At 36.7% G+C, this 22,536-nt stretch overlaps 2 protein-coding genes across 2 annotated transcripts; both read left to right on the top strand.

Moving 5' to 3' along the window:
* Positions 1-42: 42 nt before the first annotated feature.
* LOC147853551 (cinnamoyl-CoA reductase 1-like) lies at positions 43-6,033 on the top strand. The gene is made up of 6 exons (XM_087332176.1): positions 43-549; positions 1,649-1,803; positions 1,919-2,104; positions 4,358-4,520; positions 4,611-4,800; positions 5,585-6,033. The coding sequence occupies exons 1-6, from the start codon at positions 276-278 to the stop codon at positions 5,727-5,729; spliced, it is 1,113 nt and encodes a 370-aa protein (XP_087188302.1). The 5' UTR covers positions 43-275; the 3' UTR covers positions 5,730-6,033.
* Positions 6,034-9,700: 3,667 nt separating this feature from the next.
* On the top strand, positions 9,701-22,138 carry LOC147853550 (cinnamoyl-CoA reductase 1-like). Its single transcript, XM_087332410.1, has 5 exons — positions 9,701-9,977; positions 10,336-10,487; positions 10,603-10,788; positions 20,416-20,747; positions 21,510-22,138. The coding sequence occupies exons 1-5, from the start codon at positions 9,701-9,703 to the stop codon at positions 21,652-21,654; spliced, it is 1,092 nt and encodes a 363-aa protein (XP_087188536.1). The 3' UTR covers positions 21,655-22,138.
* The last annotated feature ends 398 nt before the right edge of the window (positions 22,139-22,536 follow it).

Here is a 22,536-nt window from a genome sequence, read left to right as displayed (position 1 = left end):
AAACCCTTTAATTATAGAACCTTTCAAATCCCTATATAAATGCGTGAATCATTGCGTTTACTTCTATTTCTCCAATTTTATTGCATTTTGTGAGATACATTTCTCCCTCATAGGAAAAATTCCTAATCATTCAGGCACCTTGCAAGCATTCCTGATCATTGTCTGTCACAAAATTTAAACCTTAATTCTGGACCTTTTCCCCCAATATATATTCCTTCTTTATCTTGATCAATTTTCATTCCTTCATAACTTTAATATAATTGTTCTTGAAAACTATGTCCCCTATGTTTGAAACTAAACAAGTTCATGTGGAGAATGGGGCCAACATGGAGGAAATTTGTGTATCCGAAGATGATGCGAAATCGTGGATCCATCATAATGACATTGATGACATAAAATCGATCATTGCACCATCCATTGACAACAATTTGCAAACAATTGGGATATGCACAGTGTGTGTAACTGGTGCAGGGGGTTTCATAGCATCGTGGCTTGTTAAACGCCTCCTTGAGAAGGGATACATTGTTAAAGGCACACTCAGGAACCCAGGTATTTAACACTTTGTATTATCATTTTTGTCTTACTCTAATAATTTTAACCTAAGCTATCTTGATTATTCTTGTTACATGTAAGGTTAGGGAAATCACTCATTAAGTGAGTTAACAATGTAATTACTCGATAGTAAGTATAAATAGACTATGTAGAGGATATATATATCTATATATATGAATAACAAAAGTAAGATATAAAAGGACCAAATTGTTGGTCGTTATTCTTCAATTATCAATGCTAAAAAAAGATAAATGTAAAGAGATGGCCAAAAGTTTTGAAGAAATGTTTTCAAAGCTTCATCCTCTAGAAGAGTTGTCCCATAAACATGAATAGTAACCCACTTACTTAAAGTTACTTTGATATATGGAATAACATTTTTTGAGCTTCATCCTCTACAAGAGTTCTCCCAAAGTCATATGAAATGCTAATATGCTTAATTAGAGTTGCTTTGGTATATGGAGTATGCTACATGCTCCTTAAGTCAAAGATATTTAGCCATCAAGGTTAATGGACAAGTTACAAGTTACAAGTTACAACCATATGCATTGCTTATTTGTGAACAAAGACAATATCACCATATTTACGTAAAATTAGAATCCTTCCTTTCTTTAGGAACATTCCCTCTGGTTTGAAAATAAATAATTAAATAATAACAATATTTCATTTTCCAATTACACTACACTTGCCATAACTTTTTACTATTATTGTGTTTCACAAAATCCAAAAGATTGTAAATTGTTATTTTTGTGGGTGTCTCCATTCTTATAGCTTACATCATCAGGGCCTCAATGGCACTACCAAGCACCCCGATGGCTGTTTCCCCCAATAGTTTCCAACAACGTCTAGGTGCTGTAAATTTGTATAGTTATGGTACAAATAACTAGGTTATTGGAGTTGTTTGGATACGTTTGTTGAAAATGAGGTGGGGACTATGTCCGCTTTGGTGGGAAGGCCAGAGTGAGGGCTGTTGAGAGTAATTTTGAGAGTTCTATGATGTAATTTTGTTTGCTAACTAATGCGAAGTAGTGATTTTTTGGAAAAAAAATAAATTGTTTTCCTTTCATCTTAATTAAGAACATGACAAATTTTGTAATAGATGATCCAAAGAATTCTCACTTGAAGCAATTGGAAGGGGCTTCAGAAAGATTGGTTCTTATTAAAGCCAATCTTTTAGAATTGGATGATCTCCTAATAGCCTCGAAGGGTTGTGATGCTATTTTTCACTTAGCATCTCCAGTAACAGATGATCCTGTGAGTACCTCCCACTATAGTTTGAATCAATATAAAATGTATCCAAAAAGTTCATTTGTTAGATTAGGAACTGCTTGTTTTTTTGGAAATTACAATTGTAACATATTTTTTGTAGGAGGCCATGGTTGAGCCGGCAGTAAAAGGAACATTGAATGTGATAGATGTAGCAACGAAGAATTCAATTAAACGTGTTATATTCACTTCATCAATTGGTGCAGTATATATGGACCCTCATCGAGACCCCTCCATTGTTGTTGATGAGTCTTGTTGGAGTGACCTTGATTTTTGCAAAGACACAAAGGTAATATTTATATGGTCAATTCATTCATGATTGTAAATATTTCTTCAACTTGGAGTGATTCAGATACATATACATTGTTTAGACTTCCATAGAGAGGCCAATATTGACCCATGGGAATTGAGTACATATACAAGTTTTCTTGATGTTTGTGTCCAGACTCCAACCATGAAGCTTTGAAGCTCAAAGTCTCAATGTATGAATATACATATATGAACTCAACCTTCTAGGTGTTCTCTTTAGGGTGCCACTCAAGTCATCACCCCCTCTTAAAAAGTCATCTTAGCTTTCACGAATTGCATTATATGTAGAGCATATAAAAAGTGAGGATATTCATCCTCTACTAGCCCTTACATGCATATCATCCATGCCTTTAAATTTGATGCACTTTGATGCCATAATGCAACTTCAATACTTTGTGATCAATTGAGACGGAGTGTGAGGGGCTCTATGAGAGTTAATACTCATGTTAGTCATGAGATAAGGTTAAACACAATCAATAGGCCTTATGCCTTATATTAAACCTAACATTCAAGGTAGATGTTCGCAAATATAAATGTCCTTTTAGCATCTTCCCACTTTTTCCTAAATGATTGCATTAACCTTTTCTCAATAACTATATATATTTCACAACATCACTTGAAAGCTCTACGAGATCTTCCACACCACATCTTTTGATGTCAACTAATGCATGTTGATTCCTTTTACTAGCATCACTTCGTCTTAAAATTCTATGAGATGCGAGTCTTGAGACCATCTCCTTATTTCTTTGGAGGTTTGCAATCATTCGGTTGACATTTATATATCCTAACCTTGTGAGCTCCCATTACACTTAATTAAGTCTTCTATATTCCTTCAATCTCACAATGATTCTCTCATGGTGAACATTTTGGTGAACTTTTCTCAAGAAGAAGATAGCTAGGGATTAAAGATATGTGATATAACTCTACAAAACATTAAGATCATTTGTTGAAGGTATTGTTTATTCTTAATGAGGTGATTTGCTCAAACATCATGAGTTTTATGATATGGTTGGATGTATTGTTCATGACACCCTTAGTTAGGAATTGGATGTGAATCTCATATAGGATGAGGTAAGCATGGTTTTACGACATCTTTGTAGTGGCAAGAACCATAATCACGATGAGCTAACAAATGAAGTTCTTAATGGATTCTCCAACATTTTAAAGGTCCCGATAGTAACTTTGATGTTCCAAGTTTGTTGACAATTTGATTGTTTGCCTCATGTGTGTAAGGGTGGGCCGTGGTCTCATCAATAAGGTGAAAGATGCCATCATAAAGGTCTTGGAAATAGATTACAAAAGTATTGGCCAAAGTTGATAAACCTAGCCCAATATGATATTATTGCATGCACAAATATATTACATATGTGTGTAATGTTCAAACGACCATGCATTATGTCTAACATAGTCATGAGGAATTGATTCTAGTGCAATTTGAGTTGGAGAAAACCATAGTTGTTAAAAAACGCATATTCTATGTATAGAATTTGTTTTAGAATACAGTGAAGTATTCTGCACATATTCTAAGTTTCGACGTATTTAACAAGTATTTACAATTTAAAAAAAACATTAAAATTTAAGAAGTACATTATTTAACGTATTTTACAGGTATTCTATGTATTTAAAGTATTATGCACATATTCTAAGCATTTAACATATGTTATGTATAAAATCTATATTCTAAGTTTTTTTTTTTTAAAGGTAGAATAGTTAGCATATGTATTATTGTATGCTAAGTATTCTACAACAATGAAGAAAACTTAATATAATTGTCTAGATATAGAGAATGTGTGCATTCCATATATCTACAAACATGTATGCATCAATGTGACTTGTAAGTGTGAATAAAGAATATCCCTTGCTATATAGTTCTTGGTTTTCTACATTTTTTGACCTGTCTATACAACACACAAACATACACACTCTCTCTCTCTATCTTTTTATTGTAATTATCTTACCCTAGTGGTAAGTCAATAACACTACAAGCACTGTGTCTTGGGTTCGAAACCCAATTTCCTCACCTCTCCATTATGTACTTCATATATATCTCTATTTCACTAGATGCCACCACTGTGGAATGTAGGGATTGAACCCATGACCACCTGGTCTCCATTGGGCAACCTTACCAACTAACTAAGCTACTCTCTCTCTCTCTCTCTCTTATTTTATGATCGACGTGTTTCTTAAAGGTTGGCAATATTTATAGTAAACTAATATCAAGTGTTTTTAGTAGAATTGGTATTGCTATGGAAAGACTGTTGCTGAGCAAGCAGCATGGAGTCATGCAAAACAAAACAACGTCGATTTGGTGGTGTTAATTCCTTCTTTGGTGCTTGGTCCATTGCTTCAATCAACAATAAATGCTAGCACACTACATATCCTTAAATATTTGATAGGTATGCGTAGCCTCTCTTGAACTATATGAAAGTTTTATAATCAAACTTTTCTTGAAAAGACATTACTTAATATGATTTGTGAGATGATAGGATCAACAAATACATATGCGAATTCAATCCAAGCATATGTTGATGTAAGGGATGTGGTTGATGCATGCATCCTCCTTTATGAAACACCAACTTCGAATGGACGGTATCTTTGTGCAGAGAGCGTTGCCCATCGGGGCGATATTTGTAGATTGCTTGGAGAGCTCTTCCCCAATTATCCAATCCCAAGAGTGTAAGTTAAAATTGTTGAAAATACCTATCATCTTGTTTAATTGGCATAAATTTTTTTGTATTATTTTATCTGGATAAAGATGATGTGTGGAAAAATGAGATTAAATAATCGACAAACAACTTCCTTATCATACTATTGATTAGTAGCGAATCCATAAAGGATGTGAAGTTTCTCCAAATAGATTGATGCACCCAAGTTAAAGGTGCACTACATCTTGACAAGCTTTTGCCAACTTCACATTCCTAGTCAATAAATAATTTTACCCTAACTCAAGCATTTACAATAATAATTTAAAAATGAGTTATGGATTATTGTTACATTGACTTGCAAGTAGGATTTGGCAACGGTTCTCTTTTCAGTTTAACTGGTTTGGCCTTGACCAAACCAAACAGTTTGAGAGTTTTCAAATTGGAGACAAACTGGTTAATGCTTAACCGGTTTGGACAAACTAGTTAACGGTAAACCGGTTTAGTAACCCGTTTGCCAAACTGTTTAAGCCTCAACTGGTTTAGGAATTATTTTGGCAATAAAACAATTTGTTTCAGCTTAAGCCCTCCCAAACAGAGCTCAAACCGGTTAAGGAGGCTCAAGCTTGTACTGAGCCGAACCGTTGAACCACCAAATTGTTTAAAAACGGTTTAACGGCTCTGTTCATGCTTGTGATGAGCCATTGGTGACTCCTACTTCCACGCATCCAATAGATATATTATCATTCAATAACTAGGAATTAATATATATGTATGTACGTGAATATATGATGTAATCTCATATAATGTCTTTCCAGATGTTCTGACGAGAAAAAACCTAAGGTGAAACCTTATCTTTTCTCAAATGAAAAGCTTCAAAAAATTGGATTGTCGTTTACACCTTTGAAGAAGTGCCTACAAGATACAGTGCTTAGCTTGCAAGAGAAAGGTTTTGTAAGCTAGATTTTACATTATAGGTAAGCTACATGAGTTCTTGAAGGTTGATAAATGTGTAGTAATAACTTATCATATTTATACATGGATTGGATTTTATTAGTATGAAGAAGCTCACTACATGGCAACAAAGCTTGGTTACAAAAGAAAGGTTTCATAACCTAGACTTTCATTATGATTTGGCTAATTAAGTGAAACATTAATCCTTGTAATTAAGAAGCGATATATTTACAAAGTGAATTTGTGTAGTTTGAAGTCAAAATTGTATGTGCGTGCGTGGTCGTGAAAATCAATATAGAATCAATCAATGCTACTAGTTGGCAAAAGAATATGTTTATGCAAATGATTTGTAATATTTGTAATGGAAATGAGAGATTGTTTTTAAAAAAAAGATAAAGAAACCATAATAGTCTTTAGGAACCAAAGGTTAGGCTAATGTTCTTTGAAATTTGCCTGCATTGAGATATTGCATTGTCACATCAACATTCAAAACATCAACATAATTAAATAACTTTGTATAACATTGCATCCCCTTATTAGTGTTTCCTAAAAAACTATGTGTGCACCTTGAAAACGGTATATATAAACATCCTCTCAACACAAACTCTTTGCAACTTGTGGTCTCTCACCACAAATATAACCCTCCTAGCTTGACACTATTTTTGACAAACTCTTGGTCAACCATAGTGATAGATTATCTAACAAGTTGCACTTAACCAGATCCTTATGTCATGAACACAATCTCTAACACATTGTTTCAAGATCTAGCCCATCAACATTGCCACAAACATATTCGTGATATAGATAATCCGAGAAGCTTTCCCCCTAAACACTTGGTATTAGAGCAAGGCACTCTTTCTTAGCAATATTGAGCTAGCAACACATAATATACCTTTGTGTCAATCTTAGGGTTATTAAACCCCTATTAAATCGAGCATTGTGCACCTTCTCTCTAAGAGGAAAGAATTGGGGAATATTGCTAGCAATGTTGCTAGTTAAAGTAGGCAAAACAGAAGGTTGCTTAACACCTTAAGATTTTGGGGTCTAGGCACATAAAATGATTTATAAGTATTAACATGCCCTGGATGTCTATGTCAATGAGCATACTATGGATGCCTATATTGATCATGGATGAGTTGATAGATCTAGTGGGTTTTAACAGCTCATAAACATGAACATACCATTAATATCTATATCAATGAGCATGTCATGGATGCATTTACTGATGAGATTAACATGGATTTCTATATCAATGGTGACTAGAATCTGCAACATATGAACATGAATATATCATGGATGTTGAGGAAAATGCAATGAAATTTCTACCCATAATTCATAGATCTAGAACTTGAGTTCACAAATCAAGGGTTATGAACTCAAGCTTAGGGCTTGGAGAAAGCAAGGAATATTGAAGATCTATGTACAAAAAACTATGTGTCGTTATTGTATATACACATCAAATTGGCATGATGAGAGTACAAGGGAATGGGTTGGTATTTCCAAGACAACTTTTGTATTTCTTATGATTTTATAATACTAGGGCGTATCTTTTTGTCAAAAAAGAAGAAGAAGAAAGATTTAGAAGTATTCTTGTTGAGCATATAACTTCAAGGATTATATGGGATGGGAAATCTCCGATTAAATTGACTTCCCACTATATCATAGAATGGCCTAGAAACATGGCTTTCCGTTAATCTCTTATTCTTTTGCTCATCATTAGCTCAATCCATAACATTATTAATCAATATTTAAGGCGTAGGATCTTTGGGGTGCCACTTACACAAATCGTTACTTGGGGAGGTTTTCACTCATATACGAATTACAACATTTACTTTTGTATAAAAAGTGTTTAAGATAGCAACATCTCCTTCTCAAGTAGCAACATCTCCTCGCTAGTGAACATGATCTCAACAAGGAGAGCGCAACCTAGGTTGTTTTGGACCTGCACCTAAGTCCTTTCCAATTGACGAGCCCGTCTTGAAGTGTGTGTGTGTGTGTGTGTTGGATTGTGGCGACGTCCGAGGTTTCCAACTTTCCATATATTTATTTTTTGTTTCTTAACTTTTATTATTATGTAAAAAACAAATTTATTTATGTATTTATTAAGATTATTTTCGTTTATTATTATTGTTGTTGTTGTTGTTTTTTTTAATATTTTGTATTTATTTATTTATTGGGGTTGGGTAATAGAGTTGGGGGAAAAAAGGGAGACTCGAAAAGGGGGGAGAATAGTCGAAGAAGGGACAGATTCGCAGGCGGCCCTAACCTAACCCTAACCCTAACCCTAACCCTAACCCTAAACCTTAAGACTAAGACGGCAGAGGTGTTATGGGGTCGTGGATCGTGAGGAGGAATGGGGGGCAGGTCGCGAACAGATTGCGGAGGCCGTGGAAGCTGGAGAGATAAGGAATGGCAGGTCGCGCAGAGAGTGTGGTGGTCCAGGATCTCCTGCTCCCACCCACCTTCAATCCTTTCTATGAACTAAAAAGTCATATACAATGTACATAATGTTCCAATTTTTTTGCAACGATTTTAATGCTCTAAGCAATAGTAATACGTTGTGAATCTTATGGTCCATAAAGTGTCTATGTGCCACCACCAACCCACCAAGTGGTGAAAGTGTTAAGAGTGGACATTGCATTCATATATAGAAAGCTTATGACGATAACCAGAAAGAAAGGAAAGATTAGTTGTTGGTCGGTTCATCATTCTTACTCTGCATCATATCGACAAACGATAAGATTCAAATATTGAGCCCAAATAAAATTTTCACCTTGAAAACAATTATAAAAAAACGTGTTCGCACCTCGTTGATTACATCTTTCCTTTTTCTCTCTTTCTTTTTTTGCATCACATAAATTTGTTTATTTTGAGTGGGATGGTGATGAGATGATTAATTCATTTCCATAGAATCTCAACATGATTTAGTATAGTAAGTTATATTATGAGACTACATTTCTTTAAATTTGTGTGAGTGTTATTCTCATGACAAAGTACATTGTATTTTGGGAAGCTATCTAAGTGCACTATGATTGTGCATAGAACATAAGCTGATAGAACCAAAGCTACTATTAGTACGTAAAAAAAAAAGGCTAACTACCACACACATAGGTATGCATTGTGATGCTTATGGCCAAGTGGGTGTACGTTACTTAATAATACATTGGTATGCATATAGAACCAAAACTACAATTAGTATGTAGAGAAAAATGGCTAACTACCAAACACATAGGTATGCACTATGATGCTTATGGCCAAGTGGGTGTACGTTACTTAATAATAAAGGCGGACTTGCAAAGCCTAGGAGGTCATGTTTGACCAGAGGGTTATCTATGCAAAATGCGTAGTGTTTAACAAATTGTAGGCCACCGTGTAAAAGTAATTCTCATGGAGAGGGAGAGAATCAAAGATTCAATACATATGTATATAGGTTTGCACGCCTGGTATGGATCCGCGGAAGACTTATTTTTAATTCCTATTGATAAAAAGATCTTCTACTTATGAAGGGGGGATGTTATGGATTCGCAAGTAAAAGAAATGGACATCAAGAGGGAGTGAATCAAAGATTCAGTGATATATATATATTCATGTAATTGCTAATCATTCAAAGTACACCCTCGATGAACTATACAATCAATTCAAGTATATTGAATCACGCTTTTTGCATTCATTCCCAAATTTCCTTTGAATCAATATGCATGTGCCCTCACAATTCCATCCAAAATAAAGCCAAACGTTTCCTTTCAGAATACCCTTTAAATTAGTCTACATGGCCTCCATGGATTTCCATTACATTCTTGAACTAAGGTCTACATAAGTTAGTCTCATTCCTTCATAATTCCATTGGAAGAATTAAATCCTCCACATAAGGTAGCAAAACTTGCTCTTCATTCCAATAGAACACCAAGGAGAACAATATGAAATCGGGCATCGAGGAAAATGAAGTGTGTGTGGCCTTACATGACAAAGAGCCATTGACCATGGTCGATAATGTAAATTTGATCATTGATAGCATTGCAAATTCAACAGTCGATCATATGACGGAATTGTCCAATGATCACAATGTTGATTTAATAATCTATAATGGTGTTAAATCAACCATAGATGATTGTGTGGCCTCGGGTGTGGACAATAATAAGGAAATAGTGTCGATGTCCACAATGTGTGTAACGGGCGCAGGAGGTTTCATAGCCTCGTGGCTTGTAAAGCGCCTCCTTGAGAAAGGGTACATTGTTAAAGGAACTCTTCGAAACCCAGGTACTCAAAACTCAACATCATCTTTTTGTTTTTGCTTCCTACAAGTATAGCTACAATACATGAATTTAAGTTTTTCTGTATTTTCGCTTATTTGTGATTTATGTTATGTGAACACGTTGTTTGTGATTTTCCTTCATTTCTTGAAGATCTTAGGCACCCCAAGAAGCTTTCTCTTGCGTCCCCCCTTATATCCATACACATACATGAGTGCACACAAGTATATGACAAATCTAAGAGATTGTAAATTGTTGTTTCCTCCCATAATTCTTGTAGCTTACTATAGTTATAATGTAAGACATGATTGGTTTCCTTCCATTATTGTCTTATAATTAACAATAGCAATGTTTTTGTAATAGATGATCCAAAAATTCTCACTTGAAGCAATTGGAAGGGGCTTCACAAAGATTGATTCTTATTCAAGCCAATCTTTTAGAATTGGATGACCTCATAATAGCCTCGAAGGGTTGTGATGTTAATTTTCATTTAGCATCTCCGGTAATAGATGATCATGTGAGTACCCCCCTCATTCTTTTGAATCAAAATAAAATTTATCCTAAATGTTCATTTGTTAGAACACAAAATACTCATTTTTTTGGAGATTCCAATCATAACATATTTTTTGTAGGATGCCATGGTTGAGCCGGCTTTAAAAGACGCATTGAATGTGATAGATGTAGCAACAAAGAATTTAGTTAAACGTGTTATATTCACTTCATCAATTCGTGTTGTACACATGAATCCTCATAGAGACCCCTCCATTGTTGTGGATGAGCCTTGTTGGAGTGACCTTGATTTTTGTAAAGACACAAAGGTAATATTTTTTTTTACATAAAAATATCCTCCATTGGTATTAAAATAGTCCTCTACAATGAATATTGCATGTGAATGTGGTTGCATCATGTTTTAGACATGATTTTAGCATACATTTGAGACATTGGACTGCCATATATCCATCTTGGATTATTTCAAACATTCCATAACACATATCCTGTGCAGAGAGACCCTTGAAGATAATCCATGCTTCACGGGTTTCACCACATTTTGCATATAAGTCAACCAACACATTTTGAATACATATCAACCAAGGCATTCCCAACAATGCAATTTGTCTCAAGCAAACCTTTTCTTTCAATATCAACATGTATTGACTTGCCCTTACCCATGGGCCATGGCTCCAATCCTACCACAAGCTATGCATGTCTTAAGTGATAACATCTGGAGATACTCCTCTTTCTTGCATTTGCCCAAAAATGTTCAATATTTCCTCACCAAGACCACCACCATGTTTAATGTATCTTGCTAACCAAGGCATTTCCAACTCCAGTATTCGGAATTTGTTTCAGGAGGCTTGTTGTTTCAATCATAGCATGTATTTCCCTACCCTTCCTAGTGGATTTAATGATACCAGAAACTTTCACAGTACATACAAATGTTAAAATATCTGGAGAAACACCCTTAGGTTGCATTTGCTTAAAGCACATAATTGCTTCCACAACATGCTCATTTTCTGTTGGGAATATGTCCCTCCAGTGGGAGGAAGAACTGACTGATAGGAAAGCCGACAGTCGATGACAGGGAAGATCCAACTGTTCGGAAAGCCGACAGTCGAAGAGTTGAAAACAGTGAGTCGACTGTTTGAAGATTTGACTATTATAATAATAATAATAATGTTGTTGTTAGGAAACATGTCTCTCCTGATGGGGAGAGAGAGGAGCCGAGTTGATGAAGGACTTGGCCGAGGCCGAAACTGGAATCGTGTATATAGCCAAGTCGGGAGACTATAATTGTAAATAGTCTAAGAGTGCGCCCCATGAGGGCTACGTATGTAAATAGCTAGAAAAGTTGTGTAAGTATATATGCAACCAGGGCAAACTTTAACTGTGAGGAACAGAGTGCGTGGAATAGTTGTAGAATGTGAGAGAGAGAGAGAGAGAGAGAGAGAAGTGAGAGCCGCGCCATAGCTGTGTGTGTAACAGCAGACGCGAAGAGCCCTGTGTTGTATTCCTCTCTGTATTGTATATCCACTATACTATAGTGAAGAATCTGTTCACCCGTGGTTTTTTCCCCGTTTTAGGGTTTTCACGTAAATCTCTGTGCACTGTTGTGTGTCTTGTTTTTTTTCTGGCATTTTTGTGATTCGTATTTCAGCGCGTAGTTCGTTTATTGTGATCTATTCCACATTGATTTCTCAACATTTTCAACATACCATGTGTAGGAGAACTATCATCTTTGATTCAACTTCAATCTTCCCTTATTATCCAACAAAAGTAACCATGTATTAGATGTTAAATACATGAATTGTACCATGTCAACCAATCTGATCTTAAATCACTATCAAGAAGGAAGAATGCAACACGAAGATCACGACGGTGTTTTCCATTATAATATATACACTTTACTGCAACAACCTATTTTTTCCACTCTTGAAAATCTTGAGTTAGCATTACATACAAAACTTCATCCTTCTCATCTCTGCTCAACTTTAAAAGACTCATTAAAACATTCTTGTGCTGTAAAACAAGGTATGATAGTGCACAATTTTGGGATCCTTTTTAGACAAGTATTGCACTCTAGCTAGCTTCTCCATCCTTGCATGTAGTTGGCCAACATCAATTAACCAAAAACCATTCCCAATGCTCGCATGACCTGTCGTGCTTGTTTATGTAGATGCACTCGATATGAAAAGTCACCTCTCTGTTGAAAGCCATAGTCTCTTTCAAGTGCTCTTGGACTGCTATAGCCATACGTATGTCCCAAAGGATTAGTAATAACAGTTATACATGGGCACATGCCTCATGTCGGTGGAGGAAAAACCCAGAGTGGTGGCTGACACAAAGGTAATATTTCGTTGATGGTTGGTGAATTCATTATTGTAAACATTTCTTTGAATTGGGTGATTGGGAGTGCGCCAACTTGGTTGCAATCATGAGTATGTATAGAAAGACATATATTTTGTTAGTCCTCACAGATCAAAAATAACATATGGAACCAAAAATGAATCATTTTTACATAATAGGTGTGGAGTTGAGTAGTGTCTCTCGATATCACAAATCTTGCTAATAGATATTGCAATAGAAAGTCGATATTGTGATTGTGAGTTATATAGACATTGGAATTCCTTGCAACTTCTTTTTTTTTTTTCCAAAAGAAGAATATACTCCATTAGTTAAAATGACATACAATACACAACTTTAGACATTACCTACTTCCATATGGACTACATCACTTATTTATCTTACACTAAATAGCCCACATGTTTGTTCTCCATGTTTGTCGTGTCATTCACGCCCCTCTATCATCTAATGGGAGGGGGGAACAACCATCTCGGTACTACGTACTGCCATCGTATCTCCACTCCAATTTCTGTATCTACATCGTACACCATCGTTTTCTGAATTTCAGCCTCATTAAATCTGAAGCATCATCTGTTCCATCAATCCGCTCATATTGGGCCCTCAATGTAGTTATTAGCATGTGCCATATTAGCTTAATAGATTCTGCTGGAGGCTGTTTGTTTGCTGAAAATACCCTGGTACATCTTGCGGTCCAAATGTTCCATATGATAATGGGTGCTAGCAACATCCATAGATCTACAATTTTCTGCTTCTGGGCATTACTTCTAGGTGCACTATTACCAATGATCACTCGAATAGTTCCATTCTCCCCTCTGTACATAGTTGTACATGTGCTATCAAAATTCTATACGTCATCATCAAGACAATTCCAACAAGCATGTCCCCAATTGAGGGTAAATGAGCTAGAGGCATGGCAAAGCAATCGTAATGCCCTTCTCCATACTATCGTAGCCTCATGACATTCCCAAAGACAATGGGAAATGCTTTCTAGTTGTCCACATGCACTACATCTTGGGTCTACATTGGGCCTTTAGCCCATGCCCCTATTGGCAAGGCTCTATGCACAATAAGCCATAAGCACATCATTATCTTGCAGTCACCGCTGTCATGCCATATCATTTTCCAGAATTTAGCTAATCTCCTTTCACTAATGCCCTCTTGTATCCAAAATTTACGAGTTGCAATATCTTGGTGTTCTTGTTTTAGGATAATTTGTCTCCCGATTTTCGTGTTGTACCTGAAAAATTGCACCAACTTGGCACCATCACTTGGACCTTGAGTTTTCCAGAAATACATCGCGGGGTCCCATGATAGCTGATTTGTATGCCCTTCTATCGGCCAACACACTGTCGTTGTTTTGAGCTCACTCAATTCGGGGTCAACTATCATAGCCTTTCCATTTTTTGCAAGCAACCTAATCGGCCTTTCAGTTTGATAGGCTGGTTGCTCACATATTACCCTTCTATGCTCTATTTTGTAGTAGCATGCTTCATTAGAGTCGGCTTTCGTTCCCTTAATTCCGGCTATATAATTTTCAGCATCGATGAATCTAGTCCATTCCATTTTAGAGGGGCTTATGGCTGCTTCTTCCAAGATTTGCCCGTTGCGTGCAAAGGCATCTGTAATCCTCATTAGCATGCATTTACCCTTGTTTATCCTCCATATTCTAGCCTTTTGAGTGCCCACATCATTACGTAGAAATCTCTTCCAATTTGCCAATGTATTCCCTTGGGCATTGATTAAATTGGCCCATTTGAAACCTGTTTTTTGTCCTATTGTCAACCCATCCACATCTCTAATTAATGGGTTCCAAACAATAGGCATGTACATTCGACCATATGCATCATTTCTCCACCTACAAACGATTCCCTTTCTTATTCCATTCCATGCCTTCATAATTCCAACAGTACATATACTCTGTGTACATCCCCAGTATTTGGGTCGCATTTCAGGCACAAACCCCCAAAAAGGGCTACTTGGCCAACTCCCGCCATGTCTTGGCAACCACATCTTCCATCTGCGTCGCCAGAGAATTTTCCAAGGTGCCTCAGGGGGTTGCAAGCTCCTGACCACCAATTTGCCTAGCAAAGCCTTTGTTTGCACCACAGGATCTATTAGTCCCACCCCACCTTCACGTTTATCTTTTATGAGTGTAGTCCACGCAAACTTTGCACAAGCATGTTTTTCCTTGGTGCCCCCCATAAGAAATTTTTGATCAACCTTTTTATCAATTTCATAGACTTGGGTGCGATTATCCAATATGCCGCAGTATGCCATATTGTGGCCATTAACACCTGATTTGCAATCACAATCTTGGCTGCAAAGGATAATTTTCTTGCATTCCACCATATTAACTTCGCTTTTATTTTGTCCACAAGTAGAGTGTAGTGTTCTGAGCGATCAATGTCCATCCCGATTTTGAAACCCAAGTATCTAGTAGCTTCTCCTCTCCTCAACCATCTGAAATTAGGGTCTGGAGCCCAATTTACCACAGGCTTATTGCTAATCCAAATGCCCACTGATTTATTCCAGTTTATATTCGCACCCGACCCCCTACAAAACTCATTTATTGCACTTTGTAGTCTGTCCAAGTTGTTTGCATCCCCCTTAACATAAATTGTTGTATCATCAACATATTCTGTATCAAGCACATTCTTGCATCCTCGGGTAGGGGAAGGCCTTGTATTTGCCAATATCTATCACTAATCTGATAATGCAACGCTTCCGCTGCAATAATGAATATGTACGGGGCCAATGGGCATCCCTGGCGTACCGATCGTGTCATCCTAAAGCTCTTCCCCAAGCTTCCAGCCATTAAAACTTGGCTGGAAGCATCCCTATAAAAGGCAGCCAATCCAAGGATCCATTGTTGCTCGAAGCCTAGGGCAACCATCACTGCTTCTAGGAATTCCCATGAGATCCTGTCATATGCTTTTTCAAAATCGAGTAACATTACTGCTAGGTCCACTTCTTGCTCCTCTGCCCATGCTGAATACTCCCAAAAAGTTATCATATTGTCAACAATGCTCCGGTTTTCGAGGAAGCCAGTTTGCGTTGTATGTATTATGTCCCCTAGGACCGTTTTCAATCGACTACTTACAACTTTAGCCATGATCTTATAACCATTAGTGAGAATCGTCAAAGGTCGCCAATTATCAAGCATAGTTAGATCTTTCCCATCCTTGGGAATTAAATAAATCATTCCTTGACACAGTGTTGGAGGCATTAAACCTTCAGCCATAATGTATTGCATCCCTTCCAACATGTCATCCTTAATTAAATCCCAATATTTGATGTAAATATATATAGGGAGTCCATCTATGCCTGCACAGCTTTGTTTGTTCATATCTGAAATTGCATCCCACAATTCTTGTATACAAATAGGGGTATTTAGACGGTCCATCATCTGAGCTGAAACTCTCTTCGGTATCCTATTTATTATATTTCTAAAGGCATCCTGCTCAATATGTTCCTCGTTGCATACATTCAGTAGTTGCATATAATAGCTCGTGGCCATCCCAAGCATTTCCTTCGCGCACGTGGTCATTGTGCCATCTGTGTTTTTCAAACATGAAGGTTGGGTCCCAGAGCCTTTGCATTTTACAGCTTCAAAAAAACCTTTCGTAACACGGTCTCCTACCCTCATCCAATTTACTGCTTTACTACGATAAGCATTAGTAGTCCTTAGTTTCTGATACATATCCAATTTGCATTTTGCCTCCTCTAGTTGGGCCTCAATCCATACATTATTCAGGTATTGTTCTCTTAGTCGCTGCATAGAAGCGAGTGTCCATTGCATTCTTTGTAGTTTCTCCTTCATCTCCTTTCTAATTTTAGTTGCTTTCTTCCAAAAGAAACATGCACATTCCTCAATTTTCCCAGCCAGCCTATGAGCGAGATCATGATACATCCATTTGACATTAGACCATAGTCTTCTTATATCATTAGTCCATTTATTGTCCATGACCAACTCCTTGCTCACCTTCACATTATGTGGATTGCATCGACTACTTTCTTTTATATGTAACAAGACAGATGCATGGTCTGAGAACATCGTTCCAGGACAAATTATGCATTTGCCTTTCATATCTATGAGCCGAGGGTCCAAGTACCATCTGTCCAACCTGGACATTGTCCTCCCATGAACGCTTCCTCCTACTCTAGAGTATAGAAGAGATTGTTCTTTTTGCATCTGAAAGTTAGATGCATTCCAACAATCTATCACATTATATGCTAAACAAAACTTATCCCATGCATCTTTTTCCGCCCCTTGCACCGTGCCATTTGCATTTCCGCTTCTATCTTCTTGTTGCTCCACCATATTAAAATCTCCTCCAATGATCCACAGATCTGCATCTGGTTTCTTGTCCACTAGTTGCAACCAGAATTCCTTTCTTTCAGTAGCAAAATTTGGGGCATATATGTTCAGTATGCCCAAGTGCCCATATCTATGTTTTATCCTTATATAGACATCCCGACCCTCTACTAAGCATCCTCTGCCTATGAATGTTGCATTATACTTAGCTTTCATTGCTATGAGTACTCCCCCATGAATATGTCTGTCCCCCGTAGTTGCCGACCATGTATTGGTCCAACTCCCAGGGCAGATGTTTCCAATTTTGTCAATCTTATCCCCATCTAGGTGATGCTCTTGCACCATGATAACATCAGGCACTATTGCCTCCGTGCATCACTGAATTTCAGCAGCTAATACATTCTTCTTCGTGTGGAATTGGCTACCACCAATTCCTTGTATATTCCATGTTAGCAACCTAAGATTCATTTTAGCATATACCGTGCCTCTTTAGTGGCCCAGCCAATGCATTTTCAGCTTCCACTAGGTTCACAAAGATCATATCTTGGAGATTATCCTCTTCTAGTGTCACCATTTCAAGGTGGTATACCATGAATTCCGTGATCATTCGAGGCAGCTTCCTACATTTCACATTTATATAGCATATGCCTTGCTCATTCGCCTTGCCCGAGCTCCATAGCATGACATCTTTCCATTGTCTTTTCATTTTCACACTTATTGCGGTACCATATGTTGAATCTACATGAGCACCCATTTGTTGTTCCAACCATCCGAGTGCTTCTTCTCTATTGTGGGGCTCCTTATTTCCCACGACCAGCATATAGGACAGTCCAACGATTTGATCTTCGTCCTCACAATGACTATAGATATTGATTCTACACATGTTGTCCTTCTTCATCTCAACCCCACACATTTCCTTGAACCACTTTTTGCCTGTCAGTTTCACTTTGATTTGTTGCCTAGTAGTCGATAGGGGGGTCACTTTGTATTGAGGATTCCATTTCACTCTTGACCATTTACGCATACCTTTATGTTTCTCCATCCCATTCTCTTCCTCTTTTCTAGCACGCATGTGCCTTTTCATTTTTGCTATCCCCTTAATATGTTGGGTTGTCACTAGCGACTTATCTTGCTCTTTCAAGGGGCTTACATCCTTTTGATTTCTTATTTCTCCTTCCTCATCCATACATTCTTGATGCATCTGATTAGTTTCAACCACTAACACATTGTCTTCCTGCTGCAATGTCTGCATATCATTAATAACATTCACAAAGTTGCTCTCCGAATGTGCCTTTGATCTTGCTTCCTTGTCATTAGCTATGTTTTCATTGTCCTCTACAGTTAAGAGTTCATATTTGTTGCTAAGTTGAGGCCATTCTTGTCCGAGCATAATTTTTTGTTTTCCTTTATTATTCATATACTTCCATCCATCTTCATTCATCCGCATTGCATGGTTTGTTCTCATATTTTTCTGTTGTGTCAAACTTGTTGGGCTTTTCCATCCATGCTTCCCATTTCTACGATGCATGATCTCCTTACCTCTAGGGCATTCTCGGGCCATATGCCCCATTTGTCTACATACAAAACATTGCCCTAGAAGTCCGGCATATTCCACTGGTTGTACATGGTCAGGCATGAGTTTGCAGCTTAGCACCATTGTTTGTGGTAAGGTCTTTACATCAGAGACAATTAATTTCATCCTCGGCGTTTCACTTACTCTCTCTGCAAATGTTTTTTCCAAACATTGCCCTCCCATACTCTTCCCAATGGCTGGGAGAACTCCCATTGCTTAGGTAAACCAGGGAAAAAGGTCGTTATTACTGCTGGATTTCCTATACAAGCATTTGCTTTACACATGTCAAAATCCACATCCCATTTGAATACATACGCTCTTGCATTGTGCCATGTCAACGGATTGTCCTCGATAATTTTGCATATATTCGTATCAGGCATCACAGTAACATGGTAGAACCCCTTTCCCATAAAATTAATGTGATGTCCTTCACTCTTCCAAGGTTTTCTTGCAGGCAACTTTGCAACCAATCACGCAACAACGGGCGATTTGGTCGACTATCCACCACTTTCACCACAAATGATTCCTGTCTAAGTCTTGCGATTTCACTCTCCATGATGCATTCTTCTTCCGGGGAGAGAACGAAGGCTCCCATAGCTTGCATTGAGTTATCACCTAACCTTTTCATCCCCTCTGTCCCCAACTTTAATTTTGGATGTTAGCAAATCTAGAAACATAGTTGGCATTCAAAATTGTCGGCTTTGACAAAGGTCTTCATTTTGGGAGTATAATTGGTGGTTTTACCATTGGGATTAGCTCTAAAGAGATGTGGAGTAGCAACATGCAATTGTTTCTTTTGCATTGTTCAAGTGAAAGTAGTACTCATCATTTCATATAATGTCTTTTGTCACCTTGATTTTTGAAGCCAAGGCAGGGTGTTTGATAATTTACACAACTTGACCCAAGATCAAAAACCAAAATCGTTTCTCTCTTTCAAAGATATTTAACATTACATCATTATTAGAATATACATAATCCTTTTACATTTTATGGTAAGTACATCATTATTAGAATATACATAATGCTTTTACATTTTATGGTAAGTATGAAGTATATCATATCTTTGAAAGTTGAAGGGAGTATTAATGTGGAAATTTTGTTTATTCTAGGAAGTCGAAATACATTTCTCGTAGAGTGTTCACTTACGGATTGGAAATTTAGTGTGTCCCTATACCAATGTAATGTTAAAACTAGTCAAATTGTGATACCGTTACAATGTTTTTCATATACAAGTTGAAGGGAGTATTGATGTGGTTGTTTTGTTTATTTGAGAATTGAACACAAATTATTTTCCAAATAGAGTATTCATCTTGATAATTGGAGAAGCACCATGTCCCACTACCCATGCATTGGTGAGACCACTCAATTGTGGTAACATTGTAGTGTTTTCACAAAAAATTCTTAGTATAATTGTCTAAATATAGAGAATGTGTGCATTTTATGTATTTGCAAACAAGTTTGCAACTATGTGACTTTCACATATTAATAAAGAATATCCCTTGCTATGTAGTTCTTGGTTTTCTACGTTTTTGAACCATTCTACATTAAATTATGTCGTGGATATATAATATATATGTATAGATATATATATATATTTATGTATGTATGTATGTATGTATTATAATTGTTTTATGATAAAGATGTTTTGACGACTAACAATATTTATAGTAAAATAATATCAAATGTTTGTAGTAGAATTGGTATTGCTATGGAAAGACCATTGTTGAGCAAGCAGCAGGGCGTCATGCAAAACAAACCAATATCGACTTGGTGGTTTTAATTCCTTCTTTGGTCCTTGGTGGCAAAACAAAACAAAACATGATTTGCGAGATGATAGGATCAACAAATACATATGTGAATTCAATCCAAGCATATGTTGATGTAAGGGATGTGGTTGATGCATGCATCCTCCTTTATGAAACACCAACTTCGAATGGGCGGTATCTTTGTGCAAAGAGCGTTGCCCATCGGGGAGATATTTGTAGATTGCTTGCAGAGCTCTTCCCCAATTATCCAATCCCAAGAGTGTAAGTTAAAATTGTTGAAAATACCTATCACCTTGTTTAATTGGCATAAAAAAATTTGTATTATTTTATCCGGATAACGATGATGTGTGGAAAAATGAGATTAAATAATCGAAACAAACAACTTCCTTATCATACTATTTATTATTAGTGAATCCATAAAGCATGTGAAGTTTCTCCAAATAGATTGATGCACCCAAGTTAAAGGTGCACTACATCTTGACAAGTTTTTGCCAACTTCACATTCCCGGTCAATAAATAAATTTACCCTAACTGAAGCATTTACAATAATAATTTAAAAATGAGTTATGGATTATTGTTACATTGACTTCCAAGTAGGATTTGGCAACGGTTCGCTTTTCAGTTTAATTGGTTTGGTCTTGTCCAAACTAAACTAGTTTGAGAGTTTTCAAAGTGGAGCCAAACCGGTTAACGCTTAACTAGTTAACAGTAAACCGGTTTGGTAACCAGTTTGCCAAATTGTTTAAGCCTCAACTGGTTTAGGAATCATTTTGGCAATAAAACTGTTTGTTTCAACTTGAGCCTTTCCATACAGAGTTCAAACCGGTTAAGGAGGCTCAAGCCTGAACTGAGCCGAACCGCTGAGCCACCAAATTGTTTAAATGCTCGGTTCATGCTTGTGATGAGCCATTGGTGACTCCTACTTCCAAGCATCCAATAGATATATTATCATTCAATAACTAGGAATTAATATATATGTATGTACATGAATATATTATGTAATCTCATATAATGTCTTTCCAGATGTTCTGACGAGAAAAAACCTAAGGTGAACCTTATATTTTTCTCAAATGAAAAGCTTCAAAAAATTGGATTGTCGTTTACACCTTTGAAGAAGTGCCTACAAGATATAGTGCTTAGGTTACAAGAGAAAGGTTTTGTAAGATAGATTTTACATTATAGGTAAGCTACGTGAGTTCATGAAGGTTGATCAATGTGTAGTAATAACTTATCATATTTATACATGGATTGGATTTTATTAGTATGCAGAAGCTCATTACATGGTAACGAAGCTTGGTTACAAAAGAATGGTTTCATAACCTAGACTTTCATTATGAAGTGAAACATTAATCCTTGTAATTAAGAAGCAATATATTTACAAAGTGAATTTGTGTAGTTTGATGTCAAAATTGTATGTGTGTGCGTGGTCGTGAAAATCAATATAGAATCAATCAATGCTACTAGTTGGCAAAAAGAATATGTTTATGCAAATGATTTGTAATATTTGTAATGGAAATGAGAGATTGTTTTAACAAAAAAGATAAAGAAACCATAATAGTCTTTAGGAAGCAACTGTTAGGCTAATGTTCTTTGAAATTTGCCTGCATTGAGATATTGCATTGTCACATCAACATTCAAAACATCAACATAATTAAATAACTTTGTATAACATTGCATCCCCTTATTAGCGTTTCCTCAAAAATTATGTGTGCACCTTGAAAACGGTATATATAAACATCCTCTCAACACACTCTTTCCAACTTGTGGTCTCTTCCAACAAATATAACCCTCCTAGCTTGACACTATTTTTGACAACCTCTTGTTCAACCATAGTGATAGATTATCTAACAAGTTGCACTTAACCAGATCCTTATGTCATGGACACAATCTCTAACACATTGTTTCAAGATCTAGCCCATCAACATTGCCACAAACATATTCGTGATATAGATCCTCTAAGAAGCTTTTTCCCTAAACACTTGGTATTAGAACAAGACACTCTTTGTCAGGAATATTGAGTTGGCAACACATAATATACCTTTGTGTCAAT

This window comes from Azolla caroliniana, unplaced genomic scaffold (genome assembly GCF_043228905.1).
Source record: "Azolla caroliniana isolate FFs.n. ecotype wild unplaced genomic scaffold, voAzoCaro1.0.p SCAF_16, whole genome shotgun sequence".
Classification (NCBI taxonomy): Eukaryota; Viridiplantae; Streptophyta; class Polypodiopsida; order Salviniales; family Salviniaceae; genus Azolla; species Azolla caroliniana.
The sequence above is the reverse complement of the archived record's forward strand: the minus strand, read 5'-3'. Positions and strand labels throughout refer to the sequence as shown.